Here is a 19,419-nt window from a genome sequence, read left to right as displayed (position 1 = left end):
GAGAGTTTATGCAGGACTGGAAATCAACATGGGATCAACTTTTGTACTGACTATCAAATTGTAGATTTTTTTATTTGCTTTGAGTTTGAACTCAAACAGTGCAGTAAGACAGTTTAGTCTTGTTGCCAGCCAGTGTTATCTCTCGCTCCCTCTCTCTCTCTCTCTCTCTCTCTCTCTCTGTGTGTGTGTGTGTGTGTGTGTGTGTGTGTGTGTGTGTGTGTGTGTGTGTGTGTGTGTGTGTGTGTGTGTGTGTGTGTGTGTGTGTGTGTGTGTGTGTGTGCGTGTGTGCGTGCGTGCGTGCGTGCGTGCGTGCGTGCGTGCGTGCGTGCGTGCGTGCGTGCGTGCGTGCGTGCGTGCGTGCGTGCGCGTGTGTCTGTGCGTGTGTAGGTCAATGGTCACAATGTCGTGAAGGTGGGCCACAGGCAGGTGGTCAACATGATCAGACAAGGTGGCAACACTCTGATGGTCAAGGTTGTCATGGTGGCCCGCAACCCGGAGATGGAGGACACCAACCCCAGGAAGAAAGGTATACTTTTGAGTTTGTCCTGTGTCATTTATGCAATTCATGTTTATAGCATAGTAGTAAACAGTAATGATTGTTTGCAATGAGAGTATGTTTATAACACACTAGTCAGAAAGTAAGTGCGTGTTTGGTCCTTCTCCTTTGGCAGTCCCCCAGCAGGCTAAGAGGCTGACTCCTCCTGCCATTGCCCTGCGCTCCAAATCAATGACATTAGAGCTGGAAGACATGGGTAAGACAATTGAAGAAGGAGGGTGGAGAAGCATGAAAACCATGGAGAAAAGGAAAGGAAAAGGATTGTGCACATTCTGACCCATAGAAAAAAATGATTGAAAAAGTCCATGAAATATTAAGTGAGTTGATGCAGAGAGCCTTGGGGATTTAACTGGTATAGGTAAGGATCCTTTTTCTATTTACCAATGGCTTGATGAGGAGGACTATACTATGGAGATACATGTCCTCTTTCAAGTGAATGTATGGAAATGTGCCCTGTATGGGAAAGATAGAGAATTGTTCACATTCTGGAAACGCTACAGTAAGCAACGGCATAATATAACCTCTGCTCCTTTTTCTTCTTTTTCGGCTAAATCAAATGGATGACTAACAGTGGAGAAAGGTGGGAAAAGGTTGAGTTGTGTATCATCATTGTCATCATCAGTGTTAAAGTATGTACTGGGTTCATTCATGTTATTTTGTGATATTACAGCAGCCTCGGTATACTGTCATAGCATAATATGATTGCCCTTCTTTTCTCTAATATGCTGCAGCTGCCTCTCCGTGGAAAAAGAAAGCAGGTGAATGTCTCGCTTATCATTACTTTCCTCAGCCCTTAAGCCCCCATTCAAAATCAGTCTGCGAGGGTCCTATGAATACACTGCCTCTGCTTTCCAGAGTATGAGTCCTCCCAGGTGCCTGATAAGAAGAGGACAGTCTATCAAATGGCACTAAGTAAGATCTGACCCCTGACCCCTTTTGTGTTTCAAGAGGCCGTCTTTGCTTTTCATATTCTTATGCTTTTGATCTCTCTCTCTCTCTCTCTCTCTCTCTCTCTCTCTCTCTCTCTCTCTCTCTCTCTCTCTCTCTCTCTCTCTCTCTCTCTCTCTCTCTCTCTCTCTCTCTCTCTCTCTCTCTCCCTCTCCCTCTCTCTCTCTCCCTCTCCCTCTCCCTCTCTCTCTCTCTCACACACACACACACACACACACACACACACACACACACACACACACACACACACACACACACACACACACACACACACACACACACACACACACACACACACACACACACACACACACACACTCTCTATCTCTCTCCCCCCTTTTCTCCCTCTCTCTCACACATACATACGCACAAACTCTCTCTGTCTGTCAGATAAACTGGATGAGATCCTGGCAGCAGCTCAGCACACGATTGCGTCAGACGGACAGGGGCAGCGGGGTCACGGGGGGAAGAGAGAACGAACCAAGAGCATCGCCCCCAATGAGGTACTGCATCATTCTCAGCATTGTTAGTGCCACTGTTGTTAGTGCTTTCTTAAAACGGCATTGTTGGTTAAGGGTTTGTAAGTAAGCATTTCACTGTAAGGTCTGCACCTGTTTAATTCGCTGCATGTGACTAATGCAATTTGATTTGTTTTGATTTGAATAAATTACATTTTTGATGGGAGGCTGTTGCAGAGGAGTGTAAAATGCTTATTTTAGGCTGGATCATGTGGATGAATTGTATTGTATTGTTGTATTGTTTTAATTCTGTAATGTAATGATTGTTGCTGCCTTCTTTGCCAGGTCTCATATGAAAAAGAGACTCTGGGTCTCAATGGGCTTCTCCTGGTTAAATAAAGGCTCAATTTAAAAATAAAAATAAATGCTCTACCATCAACTCAAATCAAATTTTATTGGTCACATAAACATGGTTAGCAGATGTTATTGCGAGTGTAGCGAAATGCTTGTGCTTCTAGTTCCGACAGTGCAGTAATATCTAACATGTAATCTAACAATTCCACAACTACCTAATACACACAAATCTAAATGAGGAATGGAATACGAATATATACATATAAATATATGAATGAGCAATGACAGAGCGGCATAGGAAAGAAGCAATAGATGGTATAAAATACAGTATAACATATGAGATGAGTAATGCAAGATATGTAAACATTATTAAAGTGGCCAGTGATTTCAAGTCTGTATGTAAGCAGCAGTCTCTGTGTTAGTGATGGCTGTTTAACAGTCTGATGACCTTGAGATAGAAGCTGTTCTTCAGTCTCTCGGTCCCTGCTTTGATGCACCTGTACTGACCTCTGGATGGTAGCGGGATGAACAGGCAGTGGCTCGGGTGGTTGTTGTCCTTGAGGATCTTTTTGGCCTTCCTGTGACATCAGGTGTTATAGGTGTCCTGGAGGGCAGGTAGTTTGCCCCCGGTGATGTGTTGTGCAGACCGCACCACCCTCTGGAGAGCCTTGCGGTTGTGGGCAGTGTAGTTGCCGTACCTGTCATGTTTTGTCTTATATTGTCTTGTCATTTTGCTTTTCCTTCTGTTCGTTTTCCCCCTGCTGGTCTTTTTAGGTTCGTTCCCTTTTTTCTCTCTCCCTCCCTCTCTCTCTTCTCTCTATCGTTCCGTTCCTGCTCCCAGCTGTTCCTATTCCCTAATCAATCATTTAGTCTTTCCACTCCTGTTCCCTATCTTTTCCCCTGATTAGAGTCCCTATTTCTCCCCTTGTTTTCCGTTTCTGTCCTGTCGGATCCTTGTATATTGTTCACCGTGCTGTGTCTTTGTATCGCCCTGTCGTGTCGTGTTTCCCTCAGATGCTGCGTGGTGAGCAGGTGTCTGAGTCTGCTACGGTCAAGTGCCTTCCCGAGGCAACCTACAGTTTATGATCGAGTCTCCAGTCTGTTCTCGTCATTACGAGTGGAATTGTTTTTTATGCTTTATTTACCGCTCCGATTTGTCTAGGAGTATTGCATATTTCCTTTACTGGATTAAAGACTCTGTTTTCGCCAAGTCGCTTTTGGGTCCTCATTCACCTGCATAACAGAAGGATCCGACCAAAGAATGGACCCAGCGACTACAGACGCTCGTAACACTGCCGTCGAGATCCAAGGAGCCATGCTCGGCAGACACGAGCAGGAATTGTCTGCTGCTCGTCATGCCGTGGAGAACCTGGCCGCTCAGGTTTCCGACCTCTCTGGACAGTTCCAGAGTCTTCGTCTCGTGCCACCTGTTACTTCCTGGTCTGCCGAGCCTCCGGAACCTAGGGTTAATAACCCACCTTGTTACTCCGGGCAGCCCACGGAGTGCCGCTCCTTTCTCACCCAGTGTGATATTGTGTTCTCTCTCCAACCCAACACATACTCTAGAGAGAGAGCTCGGGTTGCTTACGTCATATCACTCCTTACTGGCCGGGCTCGAGAGTGGGGCACAGCTATCTGGGAGGCAAGGGCTGATTGTTCTAACAATTACCAGAACTTTAAAGAGGAGATGATTCGGGTTTTTGACCGTTCAGTTTTTGGTAGGGAGGCTTCTAGGGCCCTGGCTTCCCTATGCCAAGGTGATCGATCCATAACGGATTACTCTATAGAGTTTCGCACTCTTGCTGCCTCTAGTGACTGGAACGAGCCGGCGCTGCTCGCTCGTTTTCTGGAGGGACTCCACGCAGTGGTTAAAGATGAGATTCTCTCCCGGGAGGTTCCTTCCAGTGTGGACTCTTTGATTGCTCTCGCCATCCGCATAGAACGACGGGTAGATCTTCGTCACCAAGCTCGTGGAAGAGAGCTCGCGTCAACGGTGTTTCCCTGCTCCGCATCGCAACCATCTCCCTCCTCTGGCTCAGAGACTGAGCCCATGCAGCTGGGAGGTATTCGCATCTCGACTAAGGAGAGGGAACGGAGGATCACCAACCGCCTGTGCCTCTATTGCGGACTTGCTGGACATTTTGTCAATTCATGTCCAGTAAAGCCAGAGCTCATCAGTAAGCGGAGGGCTACTGGTGAGCGCTACTACTCAGGTCTCTCCATCTAGATCCTGTACTACTATGTCGGTCCATCTACGCTGGACCGGTTCGGGTGCTACATGCAGTGCCTTGATAGACTCTGGGGCTGAGGGTTGTTTCATGGACGAAGCATGGGCTCGGAAACATGACATTCCTTTCAGACAGTTAGACAAGCCTACGCCCATGTTCGCCTTAGATGGTAGTCATCTTCCCAGTATCAGATTTGAGACACTACCTTTAACCCTCACAGTATCTGGTAACCACAGTGAGACTATTTCTTTTTTGATTTTTCGTTCACCTTTTACACCTGTTGTTTTGGGTCATCCCTGGCTAGTATGTCATAATCCTTCTATTAATTGGTCTAGTAATTCTATCCTATCCTGGAACGTTTCTTGTCATGTGAAGTGTTTAATGTCTGCCATCCCTCCCGTTTCTTCTGTCCCCACTTCTCAGGAGGAACCTGGCGATTTGACAGGAGTGCCGGAGGAATATCATGATCTGCGCACGGTCTTCAGTCGGTCCCGAGCCAACTCCCTTCCTCCTCACCGGTCGTATGATTGTAGTATTGATCTCCTTCCGGGGACCACTCCTCCTCGGGGTAGACTATACTCTCTGTCGGCTCCCGAACGTAAGGCTCTCGAGGATTATTTGTCTGTGTCTCTTGACGCCGGTACCATAGTGCCTTCTTCCTCTCCGGCCGGGGCGGGGTTTTTTTTTGTTAAGAAAAAGGACGATACTCTGCGCCCCTGCGTGGATTATCGAGGGCTGAATGACATAACGGTTAAGAATCGTTATCCGCTTCCCCTTATGTCATCAGCCTTCGAGATTCTGCAGGGAGCCAGGTGCTTTACTAAGTTGGACCTTCGTAACGCTTACCATCTCGTGCGCATCAGAGAGGGGGACGAGTGGAAAACGGCGTTTAACACTCCGTTAGGGCATTTTGAGTACCGGGTTCTGCCGTTTGGTCTCGCCAATGCGCCAGCTGTTTTTCAGGCATTAGTTAATGATGTTCTGAGAGACATGCTGAACATCTTTGTTTTTGTCTACCTTGACGATATCCTGATTTTTTCACCGTCACTCGAGATTCATGTTCAGCACGTTCGACGTGTTCTCCAGCACCTTTTAGAGAATTGTCTCTACGTGAAGGCTGAGAAGTGCTCTTTTCATGTCTCCTCCGTTACTTTTCTCGGTTCCGTTATTTCCGCTGAAGGCATTCAGATGGATTCCGCTAAGGTCCAAGCTGTCAGTGATTGGCCCGTTCCAAGGTCACGTGTCGAGTTGCAGCGCTTTCTAGGTTTCGCTAATTTCTATCGGCGTTTCATTCGTAATTTCGGTCAAGTTGCTGCCCCTCTCACAGCTCTTACTTCTGTCAAGACGTGTTTTAAGTGGTCCGGTTCCGCCCAGGGAGCTTTTGATCTTCTAAAAGAACGTTTTACGTCCGCTCCTATCCTCGTTACTCCTGACGTCACTAGACAATTCATTGTCGAGGTTGACGCTTCAGAGGTAGGCGTGGGAGCCATTCTATCCCAGCGCTTCCAGTCTGACGATAAGGTTCATCCTTGCGCTTATTTTTCTCATCGCCTGTCGCCATCTGAACGCAACTATGATGTGGGTAACCGCGAACTGCTCGCCATCCGCTTAGCCCTAGGCGAATGGCGACAGTGGTTGGAGGGGCGACCGTTCCTTTTGTCGTTTGGACAGACCATAAGAACCTTGAGTACATCCGTTCTGCCAAACGACTTAATGCTCGTCAAGCTCGTTGGGCGTTGTTTTTCGCTCGTTTCGAGTTTGTGATTTCTTACCGTCCGGGTAGCAAGAACACCAAGCCTGATGCCTTATCCCGTCTTTTTAGTTCTTCTGTGGCTTCTACTGATCCCGAGGGGATTCTTCCTTATGGGCGTGTTGTCGGGTTGACAGTCTGGGGAATTGAAAGACAGGTTAAGCAAGCACTCACGCACACTGCGTCGCCGCGCGCTTGTCCTAGTAACCTTCTTTTCGTTCCTGTTTCTACTCGTCTGGCTGTTCTTCAGTGGGCTCACTCTGCCAAGTTAGCTGGTCATCCCGGCGTTCGAGGCACTCTTGCTTCTATTCGCCAGCGCTTTTGGTGGCCGACTCAGGAGCGTGACACGCGCCGTTTCGTGGCTGCTTGTTCGGACTGCGCGCAGACTAAGTCAGGTAACTCTCCTCCTGCCGGTCGTCTCAGACCGCTTCCCATTCCTTCTCGACCATGGTCTCACATCGCCCTAGACTTCATTACCGGTCTGCCTTTGTCTGCGGGGAAGACTGTGATTCTTACGGTTGTCGATAGGTTCTCTAAGGCGGCACATTTCATTCCCCTCGCTAAACTTCCTTCCGCTAAGGAGACGGCACAAATCATCATCGAGAATGTGTTCAGAATTCATGGCCTCCCGTTAGACGCCGTTTCAGACAGAGGCCCGCAATTCACGTCACAGTTTTGGAGGGAGTTCTGTCGTTTGATTGGTGCGTCCGTCAGTCTCTCTTCCGGGTTTCATCCCCAGTCTAACGGTCAAGCAGAGAGGGCCAATCAGACGATTGGTCGCATACTACGCAGCCTTTCTTTCAGAAACCCTGCGTCTTGGGCAGAACAGCTCCCCTGGGCAGAATACGCTCACAACTCGCTTCCTTCGTCTGCTACCGGGTTATCTCCGTTTCAGAGTAGTCTGGGTTACCAGCCTCCTCTGTTCTCATCCCAGCTTGCCGAGTCCAGCGTTCCCTCCGCTCAAGCGTTTGTCCAACGTTGTGAGCGCACCTGGAGGAGGGTGAGGTCTGCACTTTGCCGTTACAGGGCACAGACTGTGAGAGCCGCCAATAAACGTAGGATTAAGAGTCCAAGGTATTGTTGCGGCCAGAGAGTGTGGCTTTCCACTCGCAACCTTCCTCTTACGACAGCTTCTCGTAAGTTGACTCCGCGGTTCATTGGTCCGTTCCGTGTCTCCCAGGTCGTCAATCCTGTCGCTGTGCGACTGCTTCTTCCGCGACATCTTCGTCGCGTCCATCCTGTCTTCCATGTCTCCTGTGTCAAGCCCTTTCTTCGCACCCCCGTTCGTCTTCCCTCCCCCCTCCCGTCCTTGTCGAGCGCACCTATTTACAAGGTACGTAGGATCATGGACATGCGTTCTCGGGGACGGGGTCACCAATACTTAGTGGATTGGGAGGGTTACGGTCCTGAGGAGAGGAGTTGGGTTCCGTCTCGGGACGTGCTGGACCGTTCACTGATTGATGATTTCCTCCGTTGCCGCCAGGATTCCTCCTCGAGTGCGCCAGGAGGCGCTCGGTGAGTGGGGGGTACTGTCATGTTTTGTCTTATATTGTCTTGTCATTTTGCTTTTCCTTCTGTTCGTTTTCCCCCTGCTGGTCTTTTTAGGTTCGTTCCCTTTTTTCTCTCTCCCTCCCTCTCTCTCTTCTCTCTATCGTTCCGTTCCTGCTCCCAGCTGTTCATATTCCCCTAATCAATCATTTAGTCTTTCCACTCCTGTTCCCTATCTTTTCCCCTGATTAGAGTCCCTATTTCTCCCCTTGTTTTCCGTTTCTGTCCTGTCGGATCCTTGTATATTGTTCACCGTGCTGTGTCTTTGTATCGCCCTGTCGTGTCGTGTTTCCCTCAGATGCTGCGTGGTGAGCAGGTGTCTGAGTCTGCTACGGTCAAGTGCCTTCCCGAGGCAACCTACAGTTTATGATCGAGTCTCCAGTCTGTTCTCGTCATTACGAGTGGAATTGTTTTTTATGCTTTATTTACCGCTCCGATTTGTCTAGGAGTATTGCATATTTCCTTTACTGGATTAAAGACTCTGTTTTCGCCAAGTCGCTTTTGGGTCCTCATTCACCTGCATAACAGTACCAGGAGGTGATACGGCCTGACAGGATGCTCTCAATTGTGCGTCTGTAAAAGTTTGTGAGGCTTTAAGGTGACAAGCCAAATTTCTTCAGCCTCCTGAGGTTGTTGCGCCTTCACCACACTGTCTCTGTGGGTGGACCATTTCAGTTTGTTCGTCGATGTTGATCAGGGGGTGCTCCTCGTCTGTTTCCTGAAGTCCACGATCATCTCCTTTGTTTTGTTGACGTTGAGTGAGAGGTTGTTTTGCTGACACCACACTCTGAGTGCCCTCACCTCCTCCCTGTAAGCTATCTCGTCGATGTTGGTAATCAAGCCTACTACTGTTGTGTCGTTTGCAGACTTGATGATTGAGTTGGAGACGTGCATGGCCACGCAGTCATGGGTGAATAGGGAGTACAGGCGGGGAAGTGGCGATGTTGTTACCTACCTTCACCACCTGGGGAGGCCAGTCAGGATGTCCAGGACCCAGTCGCACAGGGCGGGGTTGAGATCTAGGGCCTCAAGATTAATGATGAGCTTGGAGGGTACTATGATGTTGAATTCTGAGCTATAGTCAATGAACAGCATTCTTACATAGGTATTCCTCTTGTCCAGATGGGATAGGGAAGTGTGCAGTGTTATGGCGATTGCATCGTCTGTGGACCTATTGGGGCGGTAAGCAAATTGAAGTGTGTCTAGGGTGTCAGGTAAGGTGGAGGTGAAATGACCTTTGACTAGCCTCTCGAAGCACTTCATGATGACAGAAGTGAGTGCTACGGGGCGATAGTAATTTAGTTCAGTTACCTTTGCCTTCTTGGGTACAGGAACAGTGGCGGCTATCTTGAAGCACGTAGAGACAGCAGACTGGGATACGGAGAGAATGAAACTGTCCATAAACACACCAGCCAGCTGGTCTGTGCATGCTCTGAGGACACGGCTAGGGATGCCGTCTGGGCCGGCAGCCCGGCGAGGGTTAACACGTTTAAATATCTTACCCACTTCGGCCACAGAGAAGGCGAGCCCACAGTCCTCGGTAGCGGGCCACATACCATGACTGTACTTGCAGAACCTACTGACCCTAGGGATCATACCCTGAATTCAGGGACTGTGTCTGCAATGCTGGATGTGAAATAGACCTCACAGCCTAGGATATTCACTTTTTGCTTTCTCCATATTGCGCTATATCACTTTTACTCTCAATGCAAGTGTAATCACTTCACTTTTTCCCATTCTCCACATCCCTCCCTGTGTGTCTTTCTTCTTTGTGTGTCTTGCAATACATTAAGCCAAGTCATGACCAGTTGGTTGGTGTAATGCCGCCTGGCTTCAACCAGGGTCAGTATCCCCCCCGGCCATCCGCATGGAGTAATGTTGCGACAGAAATCTATTGGTAAGTCCTACCGATACAATTACTATGAAGGTTACTGTCAAAAAGCCACATTCTGACTGTTGTAAATTAACTTTGTTTTCCAACCAGATAGTCTGTGTAACAGTGTGCCCGTTTCAGGTGTGACGGAGGAGGAGAGGCAGTCCCTTCACACCCCGGCTATGAAACTGGCCCGTAGCCTGTCGGAGGACATCCCCCCTCCCCCCAGCACATCCGCCCCAGAACCCCCCTTGTCTGCTGGACCCCACACTGCCCGGAGGGGGGGAGCAGTCTGTCCCCCAGCCACTGTCCTCCCAGGCCCAGGCCCACTACCAGGCCCTCTCCACCCAACAACAAGCAGCGCATGATGCCCAGGCAGGTTGGGACAGTCAACAGCACGGCATGACCACCACCCTCCAGAGAGGAGTAGGACAAGACACAGGGGATCCCACGGAGGGGACGAGGAGAGGAGGAGGAAAAATGGGGGCATTGAGGAGGGGCTACAGTAGTGCTACTCCACCTACAAGTGCAGCTCCCACAACTCAACAGCAACCCCAGCAGCAACAGCAGCCCCAGCAACAGCAAGTGGCGGCCCTCGAGAGGATCGGCGGGGCAAGCAGGGGCGGGGGAGTCAGGAAGGGCGGGAGGGGCCCTCTCGTGAAGCAGCCCACAGTGGAAGGTGGGCTCGGCAGGCACCACAGAGGGGGGCAAGGCCAAGGGGGTAAAAGCTCCGGGGCCAAAGAGAAGAGCTCCATCCCCATCCCCACCATCATCGTCAAGGCTCCATCCACCAGCAGTGGCAGTGGCCGCAGCAGCCAGGGCAGCAGCATGGATGCCGAGCAACCGCCTCCCGACATAGACGACCCTACCTCCCCCCCTGCCTCTCCCGACACCTCCACCACCCCCGGCCCGCCTTCCACCGTGGCCCCCTCACCACCCCAGCCCCCTGTCTCCTCCCCCATGACCCCTTCGACTGTCGCCCCCCAGCTGCCCCCTAACCTGGAGAACCTGGACTTCACCACCCAGTTCGGGGGGGCCTTCGTCGGGGCAGCGCGCCGGGACCGGGAACGTTTCCGTGACATGAGGAGGAAGAGTGCTTCCTTCTTTCTCTCCTCTGAAGAGGATGTCCAAGGGGAGGCGGGGGGAGGTGGAGGGGTATGGACCCAGCCCCTACAGGGGATGGGGATCGATGTCCCCACCCCCCGCCTCCGCCCTTCCAAGTCGATTGACGAGGGCATGTTCTCTAGGGACAATTACATCCACTACGCCAGCAGTATGCCCCCCGCCTTTGGGCTACCTGAGTACCACTCCCCTGTGATGGGCCAGGATGGCCAGCCCAAGTCCGCTCCCTCCAACTACGGCCCAGGCACTCCAGCCACCACCTTCATCCACCCTCTAACTGGGAAAGTCCTGGACCCCTCGTCCCCCCTGGGCCTGGCGCTGGCTGCACGAGAGAGGGCCCTCAAGGACGACCGGAGGACCCGACGGGAGGAGCGGCACTTTGGCCGGCAGATGTCCAGCGTCGGGGTGTTCCCTACATCTCTCCCGTCTCCCACGCCATCCCTGTTTTCCACATCCACCACCACCACCTCACACGCCTCACTGAACCGCCCACAGTCACCCAGGATATTACGTTTGGGAGGGGGAGCAGAGAGAGTGGAGAGGGACCAGGCGGGTGGAGCCAGAGAGGGCCTCAGAGTTCGGTTTTCAGAGGACAGAACCAATCAGTACCAGACCCAATATTACCAACAGAGTCCAAGAGACAGGGAGCCACCTGGCCCACCCATGCAGCCGCCCGGCCCGCCGCCTCAGCCTGCACCCCGCAGACCCTCGTTCCTGCAGATGGAGAGCAGTGCAAACGCTAGCTACATCCCCCAGTACACCCTCACCGCAGCCCCAACACACCCACATGAAGGTGGGGGAGAGGGAGGAGTTGGAGGGGGACTGGGGCTCATGGTTCTTCCCCCGCCTGCACCCTCGATAGATTTGGACGATGAGTTTGTCTTTGTTGACCCCCTGCCCCCCTCCCTTGCAGTTCGCCAACGGCCAAGGCCAGCGAGAAATGCAGAGGGGGTACCCTCAACAGCATCAACACTCAGCTCAACACGTCTCTTCCGCCATGCCACCCCCACCACCCCCCCTCCCCTCTCCTAAAGTACCTCCACCAGGAGGCTTCCCCTCCAACGCCCCCCTCCCCTCCCCCCAGGCCGGGGACTCTGCCGCCTCCAGCCTCACATCCTACGACAGCGAGGTGGCCAACCTCACCCAGTCAGGTCTATCTCCCTCCCTTCCCTCACCCCAGATATTCCCCCCCTTCCTCCACCACTACAGCCACCTCCATTTTACCCGCACCTGCACCCTCACTCCACAGACCCCAGCCCATGTCGCATACACACCCCTTCTTCAGTGACCCCACCGTACCAGTTAACCCCGCTAATATGGGTGCCCCTGCTCCCCAAATGACCTCAGCACAGTACCGCGGCCCGGCCACCCTCACTACAACTATGACCTACGCCACAACAACGACCATGACCGCCGCCGCCACTGCTACCACAGCCTCTGTGGTGTCGTCAGACTTCAACGCGTCTCTGAAAGCCCCCAGAACCGCCATCAACACTGCAAGCAAGGCAGGAGACCACCACCCCTCCATGATGAAGACTGGAGACTGGCAGACAGAGACGGTGGTGGACTCTGGGATCGAGGAGCTGGACAGCCACAACAGCGGCGACCAGCACCTGGAAATACTGGGAGTGAGTGAACTGACAGGTGAGAGAGGAGGAGGAGGAGGAGTAGAAGGGGACGGATGGGGTGGCGAGCACCCAGATCCTTATATGACCTACTCAGGCGGGCAAGAGTTTGAAACACACCCCACCAAACACACGACCAAACCAACCGTGTATCCAAAGACGATGCAGTACAAAGAGGGCGGTATCAAGGGCACAAGGGAAGCATTACATCGACAGGTGAGCACCAACCCGCCCTACCAGAACACCCCACCACACCCCCAGAGACAGGCTAACCCAGAGGAGGAGGCCAGGAGAGGAGAGGGAGGAGCAGCGGACGAGAGGAAACAACGTAGACAGAGTCGACCCAAGATGGAGGACGGCTTCGGTTCCACCCTGGCTGCCTGTCTGGAGCGACCCAACACCTTGGAGCCAAGGGGTTCAACCGAGGGGGTCGACCCGGGACAGGGCCTGGAGCGAGGTGAGGCCCAGAGGGACGGGATGTCTATTGAGGGGCGCAGGCTGCACTCGCCACTCTCGGGGATGAAGGCCAGCATCATCAACGAGCTGAGCTCCAAGCTTCAGCAGATGAGCAGTAAGAGCACAGACGACTGGGGTCAGTCTGAGATGCGAGGTCAGAGTCCCATTAGTATGAGGTCACCCACAATGCACAGGTGAGGCTGCTGAGGTTTAGTCAATTCTAACTGTTTTACTAAGTGGCTCCACGGCATTGTGTACTGAGCACAGTAACCCCTTTTACTTTCCTTATCTTTTAGATATTCTGGGGATTTCTCCGCCTCGTTTCAGAGCCCCCCCCACAACCCGCTCCACTTCCCCCTTACCCACCTCCTCCCCGCAGCATCGCCCGCCAATCCTCACCCCCAATCTCACCGCCACCCCCTCCGGCTCGCCCTCCCACCAGCCCACGCTACAGCCCAACTGGACCCGCTCTCCCTCTCCCCAGATACCCACCTCCCCCTCTCACTTCTCTCACCCTCCTCTCTCCCCCACCTACTCACCCTATCCCACGTCACCCAAACACCGCACTAAGTATCGTGGAGCCAAGATTTTTGACTTCCAGTGTACCCCTGGTCCAGAGCTGAGGTCGTCTGTGTCACGCCGGCGCGCCCCCAGCCCCCTCATATACTCCACAGACCGCCCCAGCCCCGCCCCTCCCAGACCCTCCTCCCTCCCCATCCTCCCCAGCACCCATGTCTACAACACCCCCTTTGATTTCCCCTCACCCCTCACCCCTTCATCCCCAAGCCACACCCTAGGAGACTCTTACAACCCCTCCACACCGCCTCTCTTCCCCACATCCCCACAACCTCCCAGTGCCCTCCTGGTCTCCCGCTCCCTTTCACCCACCCAGTTCCTCTCCGGCGCCTCCTCGCCCTCCATGCACATGCCCCCCTCTCCGTCCTGCCTCAGCTATCCCCACCACACCCCTCCTCCCCCAGCCAAACCCTTTACCATCAAGCCCCTGTCCTACTGGACTAGGTGGGACGTGGCCGACTGGCTGGCCTACCTAAACCTGGGGGAGCACCGGGAGCGCTTTCTGGACAACGAGATTGACGGCTCCCACCTGCCCTCCCTCACCAAGGACGACTTCCTGGACCTGGGGGTGACGCGCGTCGGCCACCGCATGAACATCGAAAGAGCGCTGAAGACACTGACTGACAGGTGAGGAAGGAGCGGCATGGACAGAGTCAACACACAGACAGAGGCTACATGTCAGCCAAGTGGCGAGTGGAAATACAGAGAGAGAAAAAGAAGGAAAGGATGGAGAAGGAAAGACAAGTGCCTCTTTCCTTCCCTGCGAGCCAGATGATTCCATCCCCTTCCCTTTTAGCATAAAGCCTTTGTTAATTTGATACGTTATTCCATCTCTCTCTCTCTCTCTCTCTCTCTCTCTCTCTCTCTCTCTCTCTCTCTCTCTCTCTCTCTCTTCTCTCTTTCTCTCCCATATTTAATTTACTACTTTCACTCCTTATTCATTTTCCATTCATTCTTATTTCTTGATTTACCCTCCTCCCTCTTTCCTCAGGCTCTTCTCTCCCATGCATGAGCCTAGCCCCTCCCCTGTGCCACAGACTGAGAGAGTGAAAGATGAGGTGACTCAGAGCTCAGAGAAAGACAGAGAAACAAACTGACTGAGATGAAAGCTAAAGAAGACCATTGGACACAAACAGACTGAGTTGGACCTCAGACAGGAAGCGATCGTGATGGACAAGGCTTAAACACGCCAAGAGAGATTTGGTATGAGTGGAATACAATTGTTTGGAATCTTTCTTGAGATGAACATTGATTACACGTGTTGGTCAAAAGAAGGTAGAAACACTTACGACACACACTCATGTCTAAAACTATACTATTGACACACACTGTACAACTACTGATGAATAGGCTTTTAATTCACACATGGACACACACACATTTGACTGGTGATTCTCACACTCCATTTGCTGCCTGAGTTACAGTAAAAGGAGAAATGCTAACAAGAATCTTGAGATTGGAGTGCTGCTACCCATAAAGAGAGGGTAAGCCCATGGATATACTAAAGGTGGTGGTGAAGTTCCTCTAATAAACAGTGAGGGCCATATTCAAACTTGTCCTGAGGTTCATGCGCACACATTGACTTTACGCGTATTGCATCATGGGATTGGAAGCTATGGTTGGAATGTATAAACTTCAGAATATGGTCATAATATGGAAAGATACATTCATTGGTTTTGTACCAAGTGCTGATTGCAATCATTCATTTCAAATAGGTCAGGGTGTTATTCATATGTAATCATTCAAATGTGTGTTTAATGAGAAATATTCTAAAATATACAAAACATATAGTCATAAAATGACGTAATTATTATCATGGTTATTATCTTTACAAAGGCTGGCTGGAGTATGTCAGAGAGAGGCAAAGGGGAGTAAAATCTGGGTTTTTTTCCCCCTGAGACACGGCTATAAGGTGTCCACAGCCATGTTTGAGAGTTCGCTATGAACTCAAGTCATTTTACATTACACAGCTTACCGGTCATTCATGATGTTGACGTTGATGTTTACGAGCAGAGCACATGTCCAGGGGATGTGAGTGTCTTTTGTCTCGTATTCACACACACACACAGGTGCAACAATCAAAAAGGGCTTATACCGTGTGTCTGTCAGTCTTTATGGTGTCTGGCTACCTTGGCCTTTTTCCTCTGAGTGTTTGTACGCGTACGAAGATCTGTTCGTCAGCCTGCCTTGTTACCCATGATCCTTTACCCACCCTCTGCCCCTCTCTCTTATGCCTTCTCCGAAACTCAACGGGCCCGTTGTCCAAACATTTGAAAACGTAGAGATGTATATTTTGCACCGGTTGACAATCCTAACTTTGCCCTATTTCATAAACTTCTCTTCGAAATCTGGAAACTTTCTCAGATCCACATATTTCAGAAAAAGACACACACACACAAACACACACGCGCACACGCGCGCACGCACGCACGCACGCACGCACACACACACACACACACACACACACAAATACACAGGCTCTTTTAGATACCTATTTGCTATTGCCTTCGGTGAAATGCATTGTAAGGTGAGGAATACACAAAAACTTTTTACACATAATTTATAGGTCTATATCAGTGATGGGCAACTTTGATGGGGGTGGGGGCCACAAAATCTGAACTCATCATGAGGGGCTGCAGTGGCTTACGGGTCTGCGTACCCACATCCATACCTACACATGCAGTCAGAGCTATCCCTAGCCTTTTTGGGACCTAAGTGACAAGTTTGCTGCAATTCTACACATTCGGCCATGATGGGGTGGAGAGAAAATGTAGCAATTGTATAACACATTTCATGCAATTCTACTCATTTTGCCATAGGGTGGAAGGAAATGTTGCAGTTTTTAATATAATATCTGTGTGAGAGTAACTAAGAAAATCAATAGAAAATCAGTAATTCAAACATTATTACCACAAGTTTAGATATCTGGCTGGACTAACTTACCAATCTAAAACAATTTAGCTGACAAAGGGCTAATTGAGTGACTGTCAGTGACTGACCTACCAAAAGCAAAACCCTAACTCAGTCCCCCCCAATTATTTTAATTTTAATTTTAATTTTAGATATATACAGTGCCAGTCAAAAGTTTGGACACACTTACTCATTCATGGGTTTTTCTTCTTTTTTGAAAAACTATTTTCTACATTGTAGAATAATAGTGAAGACATCAAAACGTAAACCAATGGTGTATCGCTGCAGAATGCTGTGGTAGCTATGCTGGTTAAGTGTGCCTTGAATTCTAAATAAATCATTGACAGTGTCATCAGCAAAGCACCCCCACACCATCACACCTCCTCCTCCATGCTTCACGGTGGGAACCCCACATGTGGAGATCATCCGTTCACCTACTCTGCGTCTCACAAAGACATGCCGGTTGGAAACAAAAATCTCAAATTTGGACTAAGCACAGATTTCCAAAGGTCTAATGTCCATTGCTCGTTTCTTGGCCCAGGCAAGTCTCTTCCTCTTATTGGTTTCCTTTAGTAGTGGTTTCTTTGCAGCAATTCAACCATGAAGGCCTGATTCACACAGTCTCCTCTGAACAGTTGATGTTGAGATGTGTCGGTTACTTGAAGTATGTGAAGCATTTATTTGGGCTGCAATTTCTGAGGCTGGTAACCTTCTGCAGCAGAGGTAACTCTGGGTCTTCCTTTCCTGTGACGGTCCACATTAGAGCCAGTTGCATTATAGGGCTTGGTGGTTTTTGCGACTGCACTTGAAGAAATGTTCAAAGTTCTTGGATTGTTCCGGATTGACTAACCTTCATGTCTTAAAGTAATGATGTACTATCGTTTCTCTTTGCTTATTTGAGCTGTTCTTGCCATCATATGGACTTTATCTTTTACCAAATAGGCCTGTCTTCTGTATACCATCCCTACCTTGTCACAACACAACTGATTGGCTCAAACACATTAAGAAGGAAAGAAATTCCACAAATGAACTTGTAACAAGGCACACCTGTTAATTGAAATGCATTCCAGGTGACTACCTCCTGAAGCTGGTTGAGAGAATTCTGAGAGTGTGCAAAGCTGTCATCAAGGCAAAGGACGGCTACTTTGAAGAATCTCAAATCTAATTTGATTTGATTAACACTTTTCTGGATACTACATGATTCCGTATGTGTTATTTCATAGTTTTGATGTCTTCACTATTATTCTACAATGTAGAAAAACCCTTGAATGAGTAGGTGTGTCTAAACGTTTGACTGGTGTGTGTATGTATGTATGTATATATATATATATATATATATATATATATATATATATATATATATATATATATCATTATTTATATATTTTTTTTGTATTGATCCGCGCCCTGTAAAAGGTGGCTGCCCGCAGATTGCCCATCCCTGGCCTATATAATATATTGATTATGATAATGACAATAATAACATAAATTATAGTATAATTTAACAATAATTATTATATCAATGGTTAGGTATATGTAAACATTTTAAACACTACAGAATCTCTGTCTTCCAGATAGTGTGAGAAAAGTTTTGAAGCTACTTGTTTTCTTTCGTTCTCTTTATTTATTATTTCCGGTACATGCTTTCTATACTGCTCTACTAGTCTGACAACTACCTACTCTATTATTCCTGTGAGACTAATGCACAACAACACACATTCTTTAAGGTTGTTGCCATTCAAGAACCTTCTGATGGAAATGATTGAGCGGTAGTGTAGAAAGCATTATGTTCTATGATTTAAAGAGTATTTTAGGACTAGTAATATAAACATATGATTATGATGAATATATACAGTATGAGCAAATGTATGCAGAAATAAGATGTATTTACGAAGTTTTGTTTAAAATGAAATACAGAAATATACTGATAAAATATGATAAGAGTTATAATTAAGGTGTTGAAATAAATGCTGAATAAACTATTGAACTGTTTGGATATTTTTTCCCTCTCTGAATCAAAGAATCAAAGATCTTTACAAAACTGTTTCAGTTCAGCAATATTCTTGGGATGTCTGGTGTGAACCGCTCTCGAGATCAAGACACAGCATTTTACATCGGGTTGAGGTCAGCACTGGGCAACTCCAGAAGGCATATTTTCTTCTGTTGAAGCCATTCTGTTGTTGATTTACTTCTGGGTTCTGGGTCGTTGTCCTGTTGCATCACCTTACTTCTGTTGAGCTTCAATTGACGGACAGACAGCCTTACATTCTCCTGCAAAATGTCTTGGTAAACATGGGAATTCATTTTTCCGTCGATGATAGCAAGCTGTCCAGGCCCATGATGCTCCCTCCACCATACTTTACTGTTGGGATGAGGTTTTGATGTTGGTGTGCTGTGCCTTTTTTTCTCCACACCTAGTGTTGTGTGTTCCTTCCAAATTTGGTTTAATCTGTCCACAGAATTTTGCCAGAAGTGCTGTGGAACATCCAGGTGCTCTTTTATGAACTTCAGATGTGCATCAATGTTTTTTTTTGGACATCAGATCAAATTGGCTTCTTCCGTGGTGTCCTCCATGAACACCATTCTTGTTAAGTGTTTTACATATCATAGACTCGTCAACAGAGATGTTAGCATGTTCCAGAGATTTCTGTAAGTCTTTAGCTGACACTCTAGGATTCTTGATTGAACATTCAGCGCTGTGCTCTCTCATCTTTTCAGGACAGTAACTTTTAGGGAGAGTAGCAACAGTGCTGAACATTCTGCATTTATAGACAATTTGTCTTATCGTGGACTAATGAACATCATGGCTTTTAGAGATACTTTTGTAACCCTTTCCAGCTTTATGCAAGTCAACAATTCTTAATCTTAGGTCTTCTGAGATCTCTTTTGTTCAAGGCAATGTGAGCATTGACACATCAGGCAATGCTTCTTGTGAATAGCAAAATCAAATTTTGTGAGTGTTTTTTATAGGGCAGGGCAGGTCTAACCAACATCTCCAATCTCATCTCATTGATT

General features: G+C 49.1%; 1 protein-coding gene across 1 annotated transcript in view; it reads left to right on the top strand.

The window, feature by feature from the left end:
* The window catches only part of LOC124038998 (SH3 and multiple ankyrin repeat domains protein 1-like), a 64,011-nt gene extending 47,368 nt beyond the window's left edge, over window positions 1–16,643 (top strand). Inside the window, 13 exon segments of the mRNA XM_046354893.1 lie at window positions 388–526; window positions 672–752; window positions 1,128–1,136; window positions 1,288–1,314; window positions 1,412–1,468; window positions 1,895–2,007; window positions 9,636–9,739; window positions 9,857–9,908; window positions 9,911–11,857; window positions 11,922–11,983; window positions 12,087–12,678; window positions 12,853–13,072; window positions 13,215–16,643. Coding sequence (XP_046210849.1) covers window positions 388–526; window positions 672–752; window positions 1,128–1,136; window positions 1,288–1,314; window positions 1,412–1,468; window positions 1,895–2,007; window positions 9,636–9,739; window positions 9,857–9,908; window positions 9,911–11,857; window positions 11,922–11,983; window positions 12,087–12,678; window positions 12,853–13,072; window positions 13,215–14,125 — 4,314 coding nt within the window. The 3' untranslated portion in view covers window positions 14,126–16,643.
* Window positions 16,644–19,419: the final 2,776 nt, after the last annotated feature.

Source organism: Oncorhynchus gorbuscha, linkage group LG07 (assembly GCF_021184085.1).
Source record: "Oncorhynchus gorbuscha isolate QuinsamMale2020 ecotype Even-year linkage group LG07, OgorEven_v1.0, whole genome shotgun sequence".
Taxonomy (NCBI): Eukaryota; Metazoa; Chordata; class Actinopteri; order Salmoniformes; family Salmonidae; genus Oncorhynchus; species Oncorhynchus gorbuscha.
Note: the sequence above shows the minus strand (reverse complement) of the source record. Positions and strands in the feature narration are given on the sequence as shown.